The following is a 14,993-nucleotide window of genomic DNA, read 5'->3' on the forward strand; positions in this document are numbered from 1 at the left end:
TGTTGGGGTTACAAAGACTCTGCCAGACAGGAGAGTGGAAGGGGAGTCCTCAAGGGCAGGGAGGCCTCTGGGTAAAGGAAGTGGGAGCGAGGACTCAGATTCTTTCGCTAGCCCACCTCACTGGGGTAGTGCAGAAGCCAGGAAAATTCCCCACAATAGCAGGACCATTCCCCCTCTTACATATAGGCACCAACTCCAGGACTGGAGCTACAGGTGCCAACTTTCTGATGTGCCAGGGGGTGCTCACTGCTCAACCCCTAATTCTGCCACAGGATCTGCTCGCACTCCACCCCTTCCCGCCCCCTCCCCTTTGCCTGCTTTGCCCTTGCTCCTCCCTCTCCGAGCCTCCTGCACGCCACAAAACAGGTGATGGGGAGGTGCGGGGGGAGGGGGGGGCGGGAAGGTGCTGATCAGCGGGGCTGCCGGTGGGTGGGAGTAGGGTGACCAGACAGCAAGTGTGAAAAATCGGGACAGGGGGTGGGGAATAATAGGAGCCTATATAAGAAAAAGACCCAAAAATCGGGACCGTCCCTATAAAATCGGGACATCTGGTAACTCTAGATGGGAGGCACTGGGAGCGGGAGCGGGGGAGCTGACGGGGGGCTGCTGACATATTATTGTGGCTCTTTGGCAATGTACATTGGTAAATTCTGGCTCCTTCTCAGGCTCAGGTTGGCCACCCCTGCAAAACGGGGTCAACATTACGCTAGAAGAGCAAGACATTTGCTAGACAGACAGTGCAGCCTAGTGGACAGAGCCTTGGGCTAGGATGCAGGAAACTTGGATCCTGGCTCAGTCACTGGCCTGCTGAGTGACTTAGGCAAGGCACTTCATCTCTCTGTGCCTTAGTTTCCCCATCTGGGAAATGAGCTCCTTTGCAAAGCATCTAGATCGTTACAGATGGACAGTGCCAGGTAACAGGTAGGGAATAGCTCACTTCCTCCTGGGTGTGGCAGGAGAAGCAAGAACACAGGAAACAGGCATTCTCAGCACACTGGAGGCATGGGGCAGCCCTGAAGGACAAACATGTAATTGTTTCTGAGCCTCAGATAAAGGAGGATTTGAAGGTGATATTGAACTTCTCCCGCCTGACTTCGTCAGCTGGGAGCCAGTAAATTCTTGGCACCCGGGGAACTGTTTGTTTTAATCTTAGAATATAAACTCTCCTGCAGTGCTTAAGGCTTAACAGCTTGACACTTGTGCTCCAGGGTTGGACTGGGCCACCTCACAGTCTCTCACCATGCAGGGACTTTTCCCTAGTGGCTGTGGCATGTGCTCCAGAATGTAAGGTTTTATTTAAAAAAAAAAGTCTCCAGCACTTTTGGTTACAGACAGCCTTCCAAATACGAACCCCATTTAGACCAGTATGGCGAGATCTGCCTGCATCTGCAGACAGTAGGGTGACCAGATGTCCCCATTTTATAGGGACAGTCCCGATTTTGGGGGCTTTTTCTTATATTGGCACCTATTACCTCCCCTCCCGATTTTTCACATTTCTATCTGGTCACCCTAGCAGATAGCCTGAGACAATCGCTTTGAGATGTCTGAACTGCCCCACGCATTTAAAGAGATATTGACTCTGAAGTCTAATGACATCTTAAATAGCAACACTGTTAACTGTTTCACTGCTGATCAGAGTCCATAAGACAGGAAAGGGACAGTCATATTATGAAGAGAGGCATTATGTAGTGTGAATGGGAATTTCATTGGGTATCATGAGCAGTGTGTGGGAAACGATCCCATCTCATTTTGTCAAATCACCTCGCTGCTAGTACTGCTCTCAAGAGCTGCAGCCATTGTGTATCTAGTTAGCTGTGGGTTCCCATTGTCTCTGGCTACATTTTGTCTTTTTTCCAGCTTTAGAGTGATGTGTAAACCCAGTCTGAGAGCAATGAAGGAATTGCTCCAATAAACACACTTTACGCCCAACACCTCGAGTCCCCTGTTTATATAGGGCCACTAGAAATTCTGCCACAAGAAAAACACATTTTAAGATGCTTTCAAGATGGTTTCATAAACCACCCACCAAAAGATACTGCCCCACCCCCCGCCACAGTGAGCATCATCTCCTCCTCCAAAACCCTAAAACTATAACAGGGCCCCTTTAGAAAAATCATAAAAACAAAAGACAACGGAGGCCACACTTGTGCTCCAGGGTTGGACTAGGTCTAGGGGGCAGCCTCGTGCAGGGCTTAAGTTGTGCCAGGGCTTGGCAGGGCTGAGCCCCGGCACCTCTAGGTGTGGCAGTTCCTAGCCCGGGTACCTCTGGGCTTGCTGCTGCTGCATCAGTTATGCCTGAGCCCCAGCATTTAATTGCTTGAGCCCCGGCACCTCTGTCAATACAAATCAAGCACTGGCCTTGTGCAATTGCATTGCCTGCTAATCTGACAAGGACCTCTTCCCCTTGCAATTGTTTGATGTGCATGATCCTCAGATAGACACAGGCTGGTAGCAGCATCCATCCCTCAGCACAATAACTTGCTCTTCGCTCATCTTCCTTCTGCCGCCAATCTTTGTGTCGGCTAACAAGCAGCGGCACGCAGCAGGCAGTGCATTCACCAGCGAATGACTAAAGCAAGCCTCGGGCAGAAGGCCAAGCAATTTTAATGAGCACAGCGGAAGAGATGAGTAATTATTGCCCAGCAATGCATGGCCTTTCTTGTCTTATTGCCGCTCACAAACAGAATCTATAAATAAGTCTTGTGCGTGTTCTGCGAACCATTTAAAATAGACAGTCGCTAACTCCCAGGATCCCCTGCTGTGAACTCTGGCTCCCCAGGGAGCCTGTCTATTCTAGGGACACGGTCTCAGAATTTCCCCTTGGTGCTTGTGCCACTGTCGTCAGCCACGCTGGGAGCCCTAGTGTAGACAAGTTGCCAGTGGCCGCCAGGGCCAGCTTTAGGCCAATTCCCCCGATTCCCCGGAATCAGGCCCCGCACCTAAGAGGGCCTCGCGCCAGGGCACCTTTTTAATATCTTTTTTTACTCACCCAGTGGCGGTCCACTCCGGGGGTCTTTGGCGGCATTTCGGCGGCAGGGGGTCCGCTCCAGGGGACCGAAGCCCTGGACTGCCGCCGGGTATTCAAATCGGGCCCTGCAGTTCATAAAGCCGGCCCTGGTGGCCGCCAGTGTATTCAGCACTGGGTCATTTCAGCCTGCTCTGGGCGAGGTTCTCTGAGATGGCGTTAAAAATGTGGCCCTGCTAAGCTAGGGCTCCCAATGAGACTGACTCAGTATTAGCCAGTGCTGGATGTTTTTAGCCTAAGGCCAGGTTTTAAAGCTATTTAGGCATTCAGCATTGCAATGCCTGTCTCATTTGCCAAAAGGATTTAGGCACAGAGGAGCCAAAATTCCACTGACAGTCAATGGGGCTGGGGCTCCTCCAGGTATGTCTACCCAGCAACTGGACACCTACTGCGGGGTCATGTCACCTCCCCTCTGATTTGCTCCTTGACTTGTACTGAGCATGCTCAGTAACACTGCTGAAGCTGGCTGCTCTCACTCTATCCCCCCACTATGGGCAGGCGCAGGTCGTCTCTGGCTGTGTAGACTTCCAGACTCGGGCTGGGGTCTGGGCTCTAGGACCCTGCAAGTTAGGAGAGTCCCAGAGCCTGGGCTCCAGCCCGAGCCTTTAAATCTACACAGCAATGAAACAGCCCTACAGCCCTACCCCATGAGCCCCAGTTGGTTGACACAGGCCAGCTGTGGGGTTTTCTTTGTAGTGTAGACACACCCTAATTGCCGAAACTCCTTTTGAAAATGAGACTTAGGCTCCTAAATCCGCTAGGCATCGAATGCTAAGCACAACCCTACCTAAGTCCCTTTAAAAATCTGTGCCCGAGTCCCTAGCGTCGAGAGAGGCCAGTGTTCAGCAGAGCTGCGGTGCTCTGAATCATGCCTGAGTCATGCCAGAGGACACTGTGAACTGAGTGAAATAGGCACTTCTTTCCACCTGATAAGGATGAGGCTGTTTATTATATGGGCAGTGGAAGGCTGAGGATGGCCTTAATTGGTCATTTCCTTGCTTGCAAGGGCTGGGGTTTGGGAAGAGATGTGAGAGGCTGTCACGTAACCACCTCCACTAGTTGTTTAAATGAAATGTTTGGGGCTTGGAATTTTGTACCAAGCTCCTGGCCCATCGGCGTATAGGAGGAAAGCACAAGGGAGCGAGAAGACATGGTTCCTACTCTCTGTTCTACCACACACTCCCTGGGTGACCTTTGACAAGTCACCAAAGGCTAGATTTCATTGGCACTACTCCTGGTGGGAGGTCCCATTCAGTGGAAGTCAGGGTGGGTACCACAATCTGGCCCATGCCCTTGGGTTCCCCATGAGAATGGCTGTCCTCGCCATGCAGGGGAGTTGTGAGGCTGAAGTAGTGGGTTGAGCACTCCAAGATCTGTGGGCGAGGTGCCAGAGATGAGCAAACCACTGCTGTAAAATATCAACTCTGACGCAGGAAAATCTTACCAATCCAATGTATTTCTTCCCATCCTCTCCATACAGGGTGTTGATGTGCTGCCCTTCTCTGCTGTGCAAGGTGAAAAGCCAACTCACATAGTATGTCCTGTATAATTAACAATGAGCGAGGGCACCTACAGCCTTGGGAAGGGATCTTTTCCATTATTTTAAATCAAACTGGATAAAAGCAATAAATACCAGGAGTGAGACATAGCAGAAATGTACGTGTGCATATTTGAGCAGTCGAGCTTTCCCCATGTTTTTTCCCCAAGAAAAATCCTGAATGTAATTTTTTATTTGGACTTTTTCCTGAGGGAATGTTTTAAAACAAAATGCAATTGTTGTTTCAGTTCACTTTGATCAGAAATTTCCATTTCCTTTCGGTTTTACAGTCAAAACATTGTACACGTTTTGGAATTTGGTGCTTTCCCTTTTCTCCATCTTTTTTTACCCTGGAGATGACAGAAAAAATGTTGCTAGCAGGTTATTTTTTCATTCTTTCCTTTGTGACTTTTCAAAACGTCTGCAGCTTTGGAAAAGTGGCAGAGAGGCCCAAGGAACAATGACACTCTCTAGCATTGCCTGGTGTTCATTATGTGGGTCGTACTTACAGCAAGTTGAAATTTTTTTGTCAAAGCAGTTTCCCATCACAAAACACCATTTCAACTAACTGGAATAATTTCCGTGAGTTTGTAGATAAAACAACTGGATTAAAACCATTTTAAAAATGTCATAACTTCCCACATTGACATTTTTGGTATAAAAAGTTTTGATTTTTCACTTCAAAATGACTTTTTGTTTTGAAATGTATGTTATATTTAAAAAATAAACAAATTACAAATGATCAAACTTGAATGTTTCAAATTTCTCAAAACAAAATGGTTGAGTCGACCAGAACTTTGTTTCATGACAAATTGTGACATTTTGACTTTTTGTCCTGATTCAGAATGCAATTATTTTTCAAAAGCTCAACATTTTCTGTGGGATGGAAAACTCATTTTCCAGTCAGCTCTAGACATGCTTTTCCACATAGCAGACAGAATGTCACGTACACATCTGAGGGAGAGGACTGTATAAATACACCCTCTAGTCTAGGAGAAACTACCCTGTGTTACAAGCTGGGAGCTCAGGAGTTTTAATACTAGCTCTTCCTCTGTCTGCTGTGAACATTTTTTAGCACCTCACAACCTTACTAACAAGGCCTCATTGCAATAGAGCCAGGTTACACTAACAACTAGGTTACTGGCTTTAAAATCTGGAGTATGTGTAATTTGAAAATGGCCCTTCTTTAAACTGGACATGGATTTTCCTAAGGCTATTTTTAACATGTACTAATTAAAAAAATTAAATGGCTCCTTCGCTGAAACCAGAAGACGTGGCCCGTGCTAGTCACCTGCCGGTGTTTGTGCATAAGTCTGTTCAAAGCAACTGGTGATTTAAAACCAAAGCCGGTTGTTGTTCACTGCAGAAGAGTAAACCATGTGGAAGTCACAGAGACATTCCGGGGCTTATGCAGGGCTGGGCTAGGGGCAGCCCTGAAGAGAATGGGAAGGACAGGTGCAGAAGGGAGGGAAGCCAGCATTAGGGGTGAAGATACAGGGGCTGCTGGGAAGTGAGAAGCAGCATGTGGGGATTCCCTGCCTGGGGGGAGGGGATGCAATGGGAAACACAGCAACTAATGAGTGTGCAGCCTGGCAGCACTGCTGCGTTTCATACAGCAGAGCGGATGACCTAACCCCAGCTCCTCTGGGCAGGAGAGAGCACACACAGGCGCTGCCCACGCTCCCCACACAGCCTTCCTCAGCATCAGGTGCCCAGGAATAGTGGGGGACATAGCAGCCAAGGGTTCGTCCCCATTAGCATTCAGCACAACCCAGTTAACATGTTTGAGAAAGCACAGCCTGACCCCTTTCAGGAGCCTTTCTCTCTACCGTAGGCAGCAGCTTTGGGTGTCGCAGGTTAGCAGCACTTGGATTGACGATACAGGCCGGGGGAGAGGCCACCGTATATGGACTTAAAGAGGAATGTTGTTTAACAAAGAGCTCCCAGAGGTTTGGCTTTCCCACGGCTGTGACAGATACTGTGGCAGTGCCCAGGGACCAGAGCTGCACTGGGCGAGTCACTGGACAGACGAGGAAACTCAGAACCCTCCTTGCCCCAGAGAGCTCCCAGCGAGCTGACGCTTTTCAGACAAACAGCTTAAAAATGCAGCTTCAATCGGCCCAAAAGCATTCATGATTTTGACAAAAATTTACAGAATAGTTTCAGTCAATTTCTTCCCCAGGCTCGATTCACAAGGGGACGGGGGGCTGTATATCGTTGGGGTGCTGAAAGCCGTTGAACCAAACTGTAAACCCTGCATGGAAACCACTTCAAGCCAGGGATGCGGCCACACCCCTAGTTCTAGCACCAATGCAAGGGGACTTGGGCACCATTCACAAAACAGCCAGAGGAGGAGGAAGCCCCCTTGCCTCCCTTATATAAGTAAATAACTTTTCCTTATCCACTTTCTCAACATCACTCATGATTTTATATACCTCTATCATGTAATATATTCTCAGTCTTATTCTCTATCCCCTTTTAATGATTCCTACATCCTGTTTTTTTGATTTCCAATGTGCATTACTTTACATTTATCCACATTATTTCATTTTTGCCATTTTGTTGCCCAATCACTTTTTTTTGAGATCTTTTTTTTCTCTTCTTCATCTGCTGTCTTAATTAATCTTGAGTGAGTAGTAGTGTGTCATGCAAACTTGCACCCACCTCACTGTTTACTTTCCAGATCATTTATGAATAAATTGAATATTGATTGTCCTCTAGTTACCCCTCTCCATTCTGAGAATTTACATTTAATTCCTACTTTGTTGTCTGTCCTTTAACCACCTCTCAATCCATGAAAGGACCTTCTTTTTATCCATCCCATGATTAATTTATGTCCACATGTTGGTTGACCTCTTCAGAACTCTAATAGATTAGTAAGACACGATTTTCCCTTTTACAAACCATGTTGACTATTGCTCAAGAGTTATTTTTTTTTGTGTGTCTGACAATTTTATTCTTTACTATTGTTTTCACTAAAAAGGACAGGTTACAAACCTTGGTTTAGTTCCTTGTAATCTTTAGTTCTGTGGTAGGCCAGTCACCTGGGATGTGGGAGGGCCAGGTGCCAATCCCCTCAGCCCAGGCAGTGCCCTACCCACTCTGACCCCCTTTCTGGCCCAACGACTACTCAAGTATTTTATACAAAGGGAACAGCTTCAGCAAGAGTGTCTGAGAGAGACCATTGTGATCACTGCCCTGCCCCAATCCTTCCTCTTATTCAGCACCTGTCAATGTGCCAGGCAGGGGCGTAGACATGGGTGGGTCTGGGTGGGGCATGGTCCACCCACTTACCATCCAGGCCCATCCAAATCTGAGCAGGGCTGTAGTGCTGCCACACTGTGGAGGCATCACTTGGGCATCTGAAATCCAGGATGGAGCTATGCGCCCGCCCTTCAGAAAGCTACGCTCCGGCAGCTCTGCCTTGCCATTTTCGGAGCCATCTCATGCACGTGCCCAGCTCAGCAGGTGCAGCCCTGGGTGGGGACACCAGGGCTAGGGCGCAGGCGTGGTGTCGGGGGAGAAGCTGAGCTAGCACTGTCTGTCCTTGTCCACACACTCGAAAGTTGGGGCCCACCAAATTTCCACTCCTAGCTAGGCCATTGGTGCCTGGTGTACCATGACTCAAAGGTGAACATTTAAGGCGCTTTGGCTGTTGGGCCCAATGGGGTTGAGGACCCGAGAGCCGCAATGCAGAGTGTAAGTTCCAGAAAAAATTCCAAAATTTGGAACTGGCATCATTTCAAGTCAGTTTGGTATCAAACTATGTCTGCCCACGCTGCCATGGTGCCTTATGGGAATTGTAGTTCAGGTGCCTCTTGTTCCCATTCTCCCTTATGGGCTGGACTCCCTGGTTGGAGTACATCTCCCATGATGCACCTGTAGGCATGGGACTTTCATCATGCACCACACAGCTCAGTCAGATGAGAGATTACAGTGCATCATGGGAGATGTAGTCCAGTGAAGGAGCCCAGCCATGAACTACAACTCCTACAAAGCATTGAGCCACCATAGTTAATGCTGAACTGACCCAAAATATTTCATTTCAGGTCAGTTCAACAAACTGAAATAGTTTCGATTGGACTGAAACTGTATTTTCCATCACAAAATTTTTCTGAAGGAAAAGTTCCAACCAGCTCCATTTAGCACTGCCATTGGCGAAGTCCCAGCTGCTAAAAAACAAACTGGGGAAACATGGACATGTCTAGCTAATCTGGCATTTCTTTCTTTCATTGCCAGGCAGAGCCCAAGATTTAAAAGGAGCCAGAAAACTAGAGCCTGTGCAGATAAAAAATGTATATCCACATCTGATCCGCGATCTGCAAACATGGTCCACGGATGTCTGCATCCGCGAATATGAAGCAGATATCTGCAGATTTGCAGGGCTCTACAGAGAACCTGTGCTGTCTTTTGGAGAATGGTGCACCTCTTATCTCTGTCTCCCTTCACTGCCTCTTCAGAACGGAGGTTCCAGGTCAGACTGTTTCCCCAGAAGAGAGGTGTCTTTGAGGGCTCAGTGCAGCAGGATGAAGAACAGGGGTGCGGGTGGGGGAGTTTGCTGCTTTTTTAAATTTCATCAACATGGGAAATATTTCACCCACTCTGGTGGAGAGGTGAGGCATGGGAGCAGTGATGCTCTGGAGGAGGTGGGGTGGTTACAATACTGGTCTGAAAGAGCTGGGAGGCAAAGGGGGACAGAAATCAGACACACCATTAATCAGGGAATATCATAGGGCCTTGGCTCTTCATCTGCAGCTCCTGGACAACAGGTGGCAATGAGTAAGATGCAAGTTCAAATCCAAACTGCTTTTAAAAAAATGAAAATGAGAGAGTATTCTGGACTGAAGCACTCCACTGAGATCAGCAAAGCCACTTGCTTTTCACTGTCATAATCTGGAGTTTTCCTTTCATAGGATATAAGGGTTGGAAGGGACCTCAGGAGATCATCTAGTGCAACCCCCTGCTCAAGGCAGGACCAATCCCCAGACAGATTTTTGCCCCTGATCCCTAAATAGCCCCCTCAAGGATTGAACTCACAACTCTCAGTTTAGAAGGCTAATGCTCAAACCACTGAGCTATCCCTCCTCCAATGGAGTCATACATCTAAGATCACCTCGACTGTCATCCTTATCACTGCCCCACACACCAGGGCCTCTTGGGACAACACAGCAACTCAGATTTTCCAGCTCTAAACAACACAGACCCCCTCCACTTGAGGGAAACCAAGGCCTTGTCTGCATGGGACAGGTTTACCATCACAAATTTAAACCGATCTAGTTATAATTGCCTATGTGGATATGCTCATATTGGTGTAAGAGGGGCTTTAGTCTAGCTTAGTTTAGCTTGTGTCTCTTGGGAAGGAGGCTTAAGCTAAACCAAATGAAGCCACATTTCTACTAGAATAGGAGTGTAGCAGGGTGGACCCTGCTCCTGCTGAGAAGGGGTTTAAAAAGTGGCCTGGCAGGGCTTGAGAAGACAGCCTTCAGGCTAGGCTGATTGGGGAAGTGGCTGCAGCTGGGGCCACGCCCCAAACTGAGCCACAGCTGGCCCCTATAAAAAGGCAGGGAAGCCAGGAGCCCAGACACTCTCTCTCTAGCTATAGAGAGAGATGGGCCTGGCTGCTTAGGAGCTTGAGACTAGATACCTGAGTGCAGCAGGGCTGGGGAAGGCTGAGGAGCCGGGGAGCTCCAGCCTAGAAAGCCCCAGGCTGCGGCCTAGCAGTGGGCCAATAGGTACAGGGGATTGCAGGAGGCAACCTAGGGGTAGGCCAAGGCAGCAGGTCCAAACCCAACTTTGCCTGTGATGAGTAGGCTGATACTGCAGTCTGCCCCAGAGTGTGGGGCTAGACAATGACTGGCAGTAGCCAATACTGAGGCAAGGTAGGGATAGAGGGTGGGGGTTCCCTGAGACAGAAAAGGAGACCCTGAGAGAAGGGGGTTACTGCCAGGGGGCAGCACCCCAGAGAGAAGGGCACCGGGTCCAAGGAGGGACATGGGGGCCTACGAACAGGTGGATCACCGGCCTGCAGAGGGTGCTCCAGGGCTGGACTGAGCTAAATACGGAGAGCAACCAGCAGGAGGCGCTGCGGGGGTGAGTCCAACCCGTTACAAGGAGTGTCTACATGGTGGGTAATAACTATACTAGTATAACTGGTAAAATTTTCCCACGTAGACAAAGCCTGATTTAGCTGTTAGCCTGTGACAGTAATGCAATCCTGATTCCATGCAGTAGAGGGCAGTAGTGTGCAACCACTCTAATAAGTCCATCCCAATACAGTACTTCACAGGGGACAGGAGTCCTCTCTGTAAGCTGGCAAGCTTGTTTCTCTCACCAGCAGATGTTGGCCCAATCACAGATATGACCTTCCCCACCATGTCTCTCTAATATCCTGGAACTGACATGGCTACAACTACACTGCATGCACCACTGACAGAAATAGACGTACGAGTGACAGGGGAACTATGGCAAACACTGACGTTTCCGCTGTTTTCTCTTTTAAATATTGCTATTGCTCCAGAAAAGCTCATCTCAGATGCATTTTGCCTTAGCCCAGGTTATAGCGAAGTCAGGTACGTTGCTAGGGTCACATGGAGTGGGTGGGCCAGCTGGGAACACAAGACTTTCCTCGCTCTCACAGTCTTTTCTCCCTTCTCCCAGTGACCCATACAGAACAGCCTTTCTGAACCAGTCCTCCCAGCTCTACCCACCCAGCCCCACCTTTAAACAAGTCTCCTGGAGCCATGTCCCTGGTACTTTCGGCTCACATGTTCTCTCTCTGTGTCCACCAGCACTTACACTCCAGCTTGTCCTCAGCCCGGCCCCTTTCCAGCAGCGACAGGTAGCAAACGATGTCCTTCAGGTAGGCTACCTGAGACACAAGGGCCGGCGGGTGCGGATTGGCCGTTTTCAGGGAGTTGTGGGTCTTGCGCAGGCTGAACGGTAACCTCTTCTCCAGGCTTCGTGAGCCTGTGGGAGGAGAGGAGAAAATTCAAGGCCACCCCAAAAATGCCAGCTCCACCCTTCCTGGTCTTTCCCATGTGACCTGACCCCTTGCCAAGGCGTTTTGTGCTCAGTTCCATGGTAGGACTGAGAGAATGCAAACAGAATGTGTAAGAACATCCCGTCTTGTGGTATTTTTGTGCTTCCATGACACCAATTAATTTCAGAGACCACCAGACAGCTGTCGGCTGGCATGACTATCAGCCACTAGAGGATCGATGACCCATGGATGAAAGACCGACCTTCTGGCAGGCTAGGCAGAGGCCAAGGGCTGGGCTGTTTAGGACATGCTGGTCCCTGAACCACATGCTCTTCTCTGCACCACGCACTGGAGTTAATGAAGGAAATTAAAATAAAAGGGAGAGGCAGCTTGTTGGCTTGCCAAGGCTCGGACTGGACACTCTCAACACGGAGCCCAGCAGGGCCTGGCCCTGCACAGATGGTTGGAGCTGGAGATATTTCCTGCCCTCCTTTTGCTTGTGGAACTCGGGACAGAGATGAGTCACTTTACTACCCCGTCAGCCTCTGGGACCACTGCTGCTATGTAATTAAGACATTGACGGACGGCGTCTCTGTGGGCTTGGAGACTTATGGCTCAAGTCACAAGCAAAGGTGCTAAGATGCTCTGGCCCCCACTGCTATAGAACTGCTCCTGCTGGGATCGGACAGACTGCGCATCATCCGTAACTCGTTTGGCTCAGCATTCAGAGGATCAAATCCCCACCCAGAGAACATCCCCAGGAGAAATCTATTGCCTCACAGAACCCAGCTTCCAAACATCCGTCGCGCCCCGTGCAATGGTTTGATTCTGAGACACTCTCCCACAAATTAAGAGTCCCAGAGTCAATGTCCCCATTTCTCCCAGCGGCCAAGAGAACTGGTACAGACCCTGAGCTCTGCTGGAAGCACCAAGCTGGCTTTGCGGCCAGATTGATCCCATTTATCTGCATTTCCTCTCTAGGCAGAAAACAAAACCCCAAGCTCTGGCTTTTGTTGGCTTCTCCCTGTGAGAGGCCAGGCAAAGCCAAGGAGCCTGTGGGATGAGCCAGAGGCCTGTGGCAAAGCTCACCTGGGGACTGAGGGCTGAGCACAGCCCCGGCGGAGATCTTTGAGGAGCCTGATGAGTTGTGAGCAGAGTGGGTGCCGGCGGTGGATTTCTGAGAGGAGGACCTGGACCAGTTGGGAGAGGCGTTCCCGAGGGCACTGGTGTTGGCTAGAGGCGCAGGGATCAGAGAAGCGGACTGCTGGTCTGTGAGGCTAGAGGGGGAGCTCCTGGAGTCAGAAGTGTGTCTTCCCAGGGCACTTAAGAGAGTTTTCCCATTGATCCCTGAAAGGCAGACACAGGAACGTGAAGAGTGTGACATCAATGACCCAAACCCACCCGACCATCCCTAAAGATGGCTGAACCAAAGGAGCAGGCCCCAGCACACGGGCCCAGAGTCCTGCTGGGGCTTGGACAGCGCCAGGTTTGGAGAACCCATCTGGGGAAGCCGCTCCTGGGGCAACACACCTGGGCTGTGTAGCACACATGCTTGCCCTGCCCTCTGAAGTCATTAGCCAGTCCCCAGGCCAGTGTGAAATAACAAACAGGACTTGTGGTCCATCCCCTAGGAATGGGATCTCCTGAGGGCAGCAGCACCTGGACTCTTCACTCCCTCCATTTGTGAGGGATCTGGGGCTCTGCCCCCTCCCCAGGGGTCATCCCATTTGGCCGAGGGACAGACAATTCTAGAGGTTCCATGGGATCTCCCTGGGTGATCTGAAAAACAACCTCTGGGAATCTCCCCTCCCCATCACCTCCTGCTGCTCTGGCCTTCACCTGGGGCTCCTACCCATGTGGGCTGCCTCACATCCCTCAGTTGGCTGTTCCCTTTCTGGCCACCAAGGGCAGGCTCCTCTCTCCAGAGCACGTTCCTGGCTCTCTGCGCTGCCCCTCTCACACATACCCCTGCCTCCAGGAGCCAGAGCAGAGATGCGCACAGAGCAGCTCTGAGCAGCTGCCCACCACACGCTTCCGGGACACTGGCTGATCCACCCGTTTCCCAGCCTGGGTTTTCAAGGCTGGTCTGCTGAGGTGTCTCCGTTCTCCCTCTCTCCACTTATCTGAGGGATCTTTGGGGAGGGAAAGGGGCAAGTCCCATGGGGCTCTGTGCTGCTGGGGGAGCACAGAATATGCACTATGGGACTGGGAGCTGTGCACAGAGAACATGAGGAGCAGCTAGGCCGGCGATGAAAGGCCACCATGGAAAAGTCCTACAGACTGTAACAGGAAAATCCAGGGGGCTAAATAACAGAGAACGCCATCCCCCACGCTACCCCATAGTCCCCTATAACCAACGCCAGGGATATAATTCTCCATTACACTCTAGAGGACACTTTAACCTACAGACAGATTCTCATGTCCCTAGCTAGCTGGAACCTAGAGAGGGAGATCAACACCTGGGAATCACTGTCTGGGGGATATTCAGCCTGGCCTTGCCAACTGGGCTCTGATTCCACACACAAGAGGGTCTACACTGCTGCTGCTTTCTCCGGCCTTTGAGCCGGGTTCTTTCTGATGTGCTATTAGTTGGCCAGAAGGAGTCAGTGGGGTGATGCAATTCCATCTCCTTTGTAAACCAGCTTTTCACATTAGTCCCAGCACAGGTCAGAAGATTCCTTAGACCTCTGGGCCCCACCTGCAGGTGTTTCTTGGTGCTCCAGGCCTCCATCTCTATGGAGCTCCCTGCATATGAGAGTTGACAATTCATTCCAGACCTGCAGCTGCCTAGAGTGCACTTGAAACAGATCAGCACTCCTTGTTGTACTGACTGCAATTGGGAAAGGACCTGGCAGGGTTAAAGAATAATGCTCATCTTCTTCTTCTGCACTCAGCTGACTTGAGTAATACATTCCTCTGCACTGTAACACCAGACATACAAAGCCCTGCATGCCAACACTTCCAGACCAGCCACTGTGGGGGTAAGGGGAGTCGGCGGGGGTGGGGGGGAGGAGGGTGTCTGTCCTTGGCAAACAAGGGAGACAAAGCTGGAACTCGGGCTGGGTGGAAGCTTGTTGGTTTGTGTCTGTCAGTTGATTGCTTTCCCTCCCGTTTTAGGTTGGGCTGAGATTCCATATGTCATGCCATGAGTCACAAACACATGTGGGTACCTGTGACGGGGGCGCAGGCCACTTCAGTCTGGATGGAGATGCCCGCATCAAGAGATTTTGGCTCTGAGCACGTAAGAGAAGCAAAAGAATAAATACACTGAATGTATCTGCAGTCATTTGAGCTCTGTGAGAAATAGTGCGGTAGTCCCCACTCCAACCTCCCCTTCCTGGGAAAAAAGTCAAGGAAGCAAAGCATTTAGTGACAAGTACTTCTACCAAAGTTCAGTGGTTGGGCATGGCCACCTCGTCATGGATCTGTGGATTCCTTCAGAGCCACATATG

The 14,993-nt window shown here is 50.1% G+C and overlaps 1 protein-coding gene and 1 long non-coding RNA gene across 6 annotated transcripts in view; one reads left to right on the plus strand and one right to left on the minus strand.

Moving 5' to 3' along the window:
• Positions 1 to 14,993, minus strand: part of DGKG (diacylglycerol kinase gamma) — a 193,108-nt gene that overhangs the window by 85,776 nt on the left and 92,339 nt on the right. For 4 of the 5 annotated variants that reach the window (XM_039488563.1, XM_039488562.1, XM_039488561.1 and 1 more), the window contains 3 exons: positions 14,712 to 14,774; positions 12,631 to 12,888; positions 11,358 to 11,528 (listed from right to left, as the gene is read on the minus strand). In XM_039488563.1, the coding sequence (XP_039344497.1) occupies positions 11,358 to 11,528; positions 12,631 to 12,888; positions 14,712 to 14,774 (492 nt within the window). Of the gene's footprint in view, positions 1 to 11,357; positions 11,529 to 12,630; positions 12,889 to 13,200; positions 13,259 to 14,711; positions 14,775 to 14,993 lie in introns of those variants that run through there. The other variant, XM_039488564.1, reaches the window with a different exon arrangement.
• LOC120371987 lies at positions 10,663 to 11,358 on the plus strand. Its single transcript, XR_005584680.1, has 3 exons — positions 10,663 to 10,686; positions 11,080 to 11,131; positions 11,220 to 11,358. It is a non-coding gene; the product is annotated as an uncharacterized LOC120371987 (long non-coding RNA).

This window comes from Mauremys reevesii, linkage group 9 (assembly GCF_016161935.1).
Source record: "Mauremys reevesii isolate NIE-2019 linkage group 9, ASM1616193v1, whole genome shotgun sequence".
Lineage (NCBI taxonomy): Eukaryota > Metazoa > Chordata > Testudines > Geoemydidae > Mauremys > Mauremys reevesii.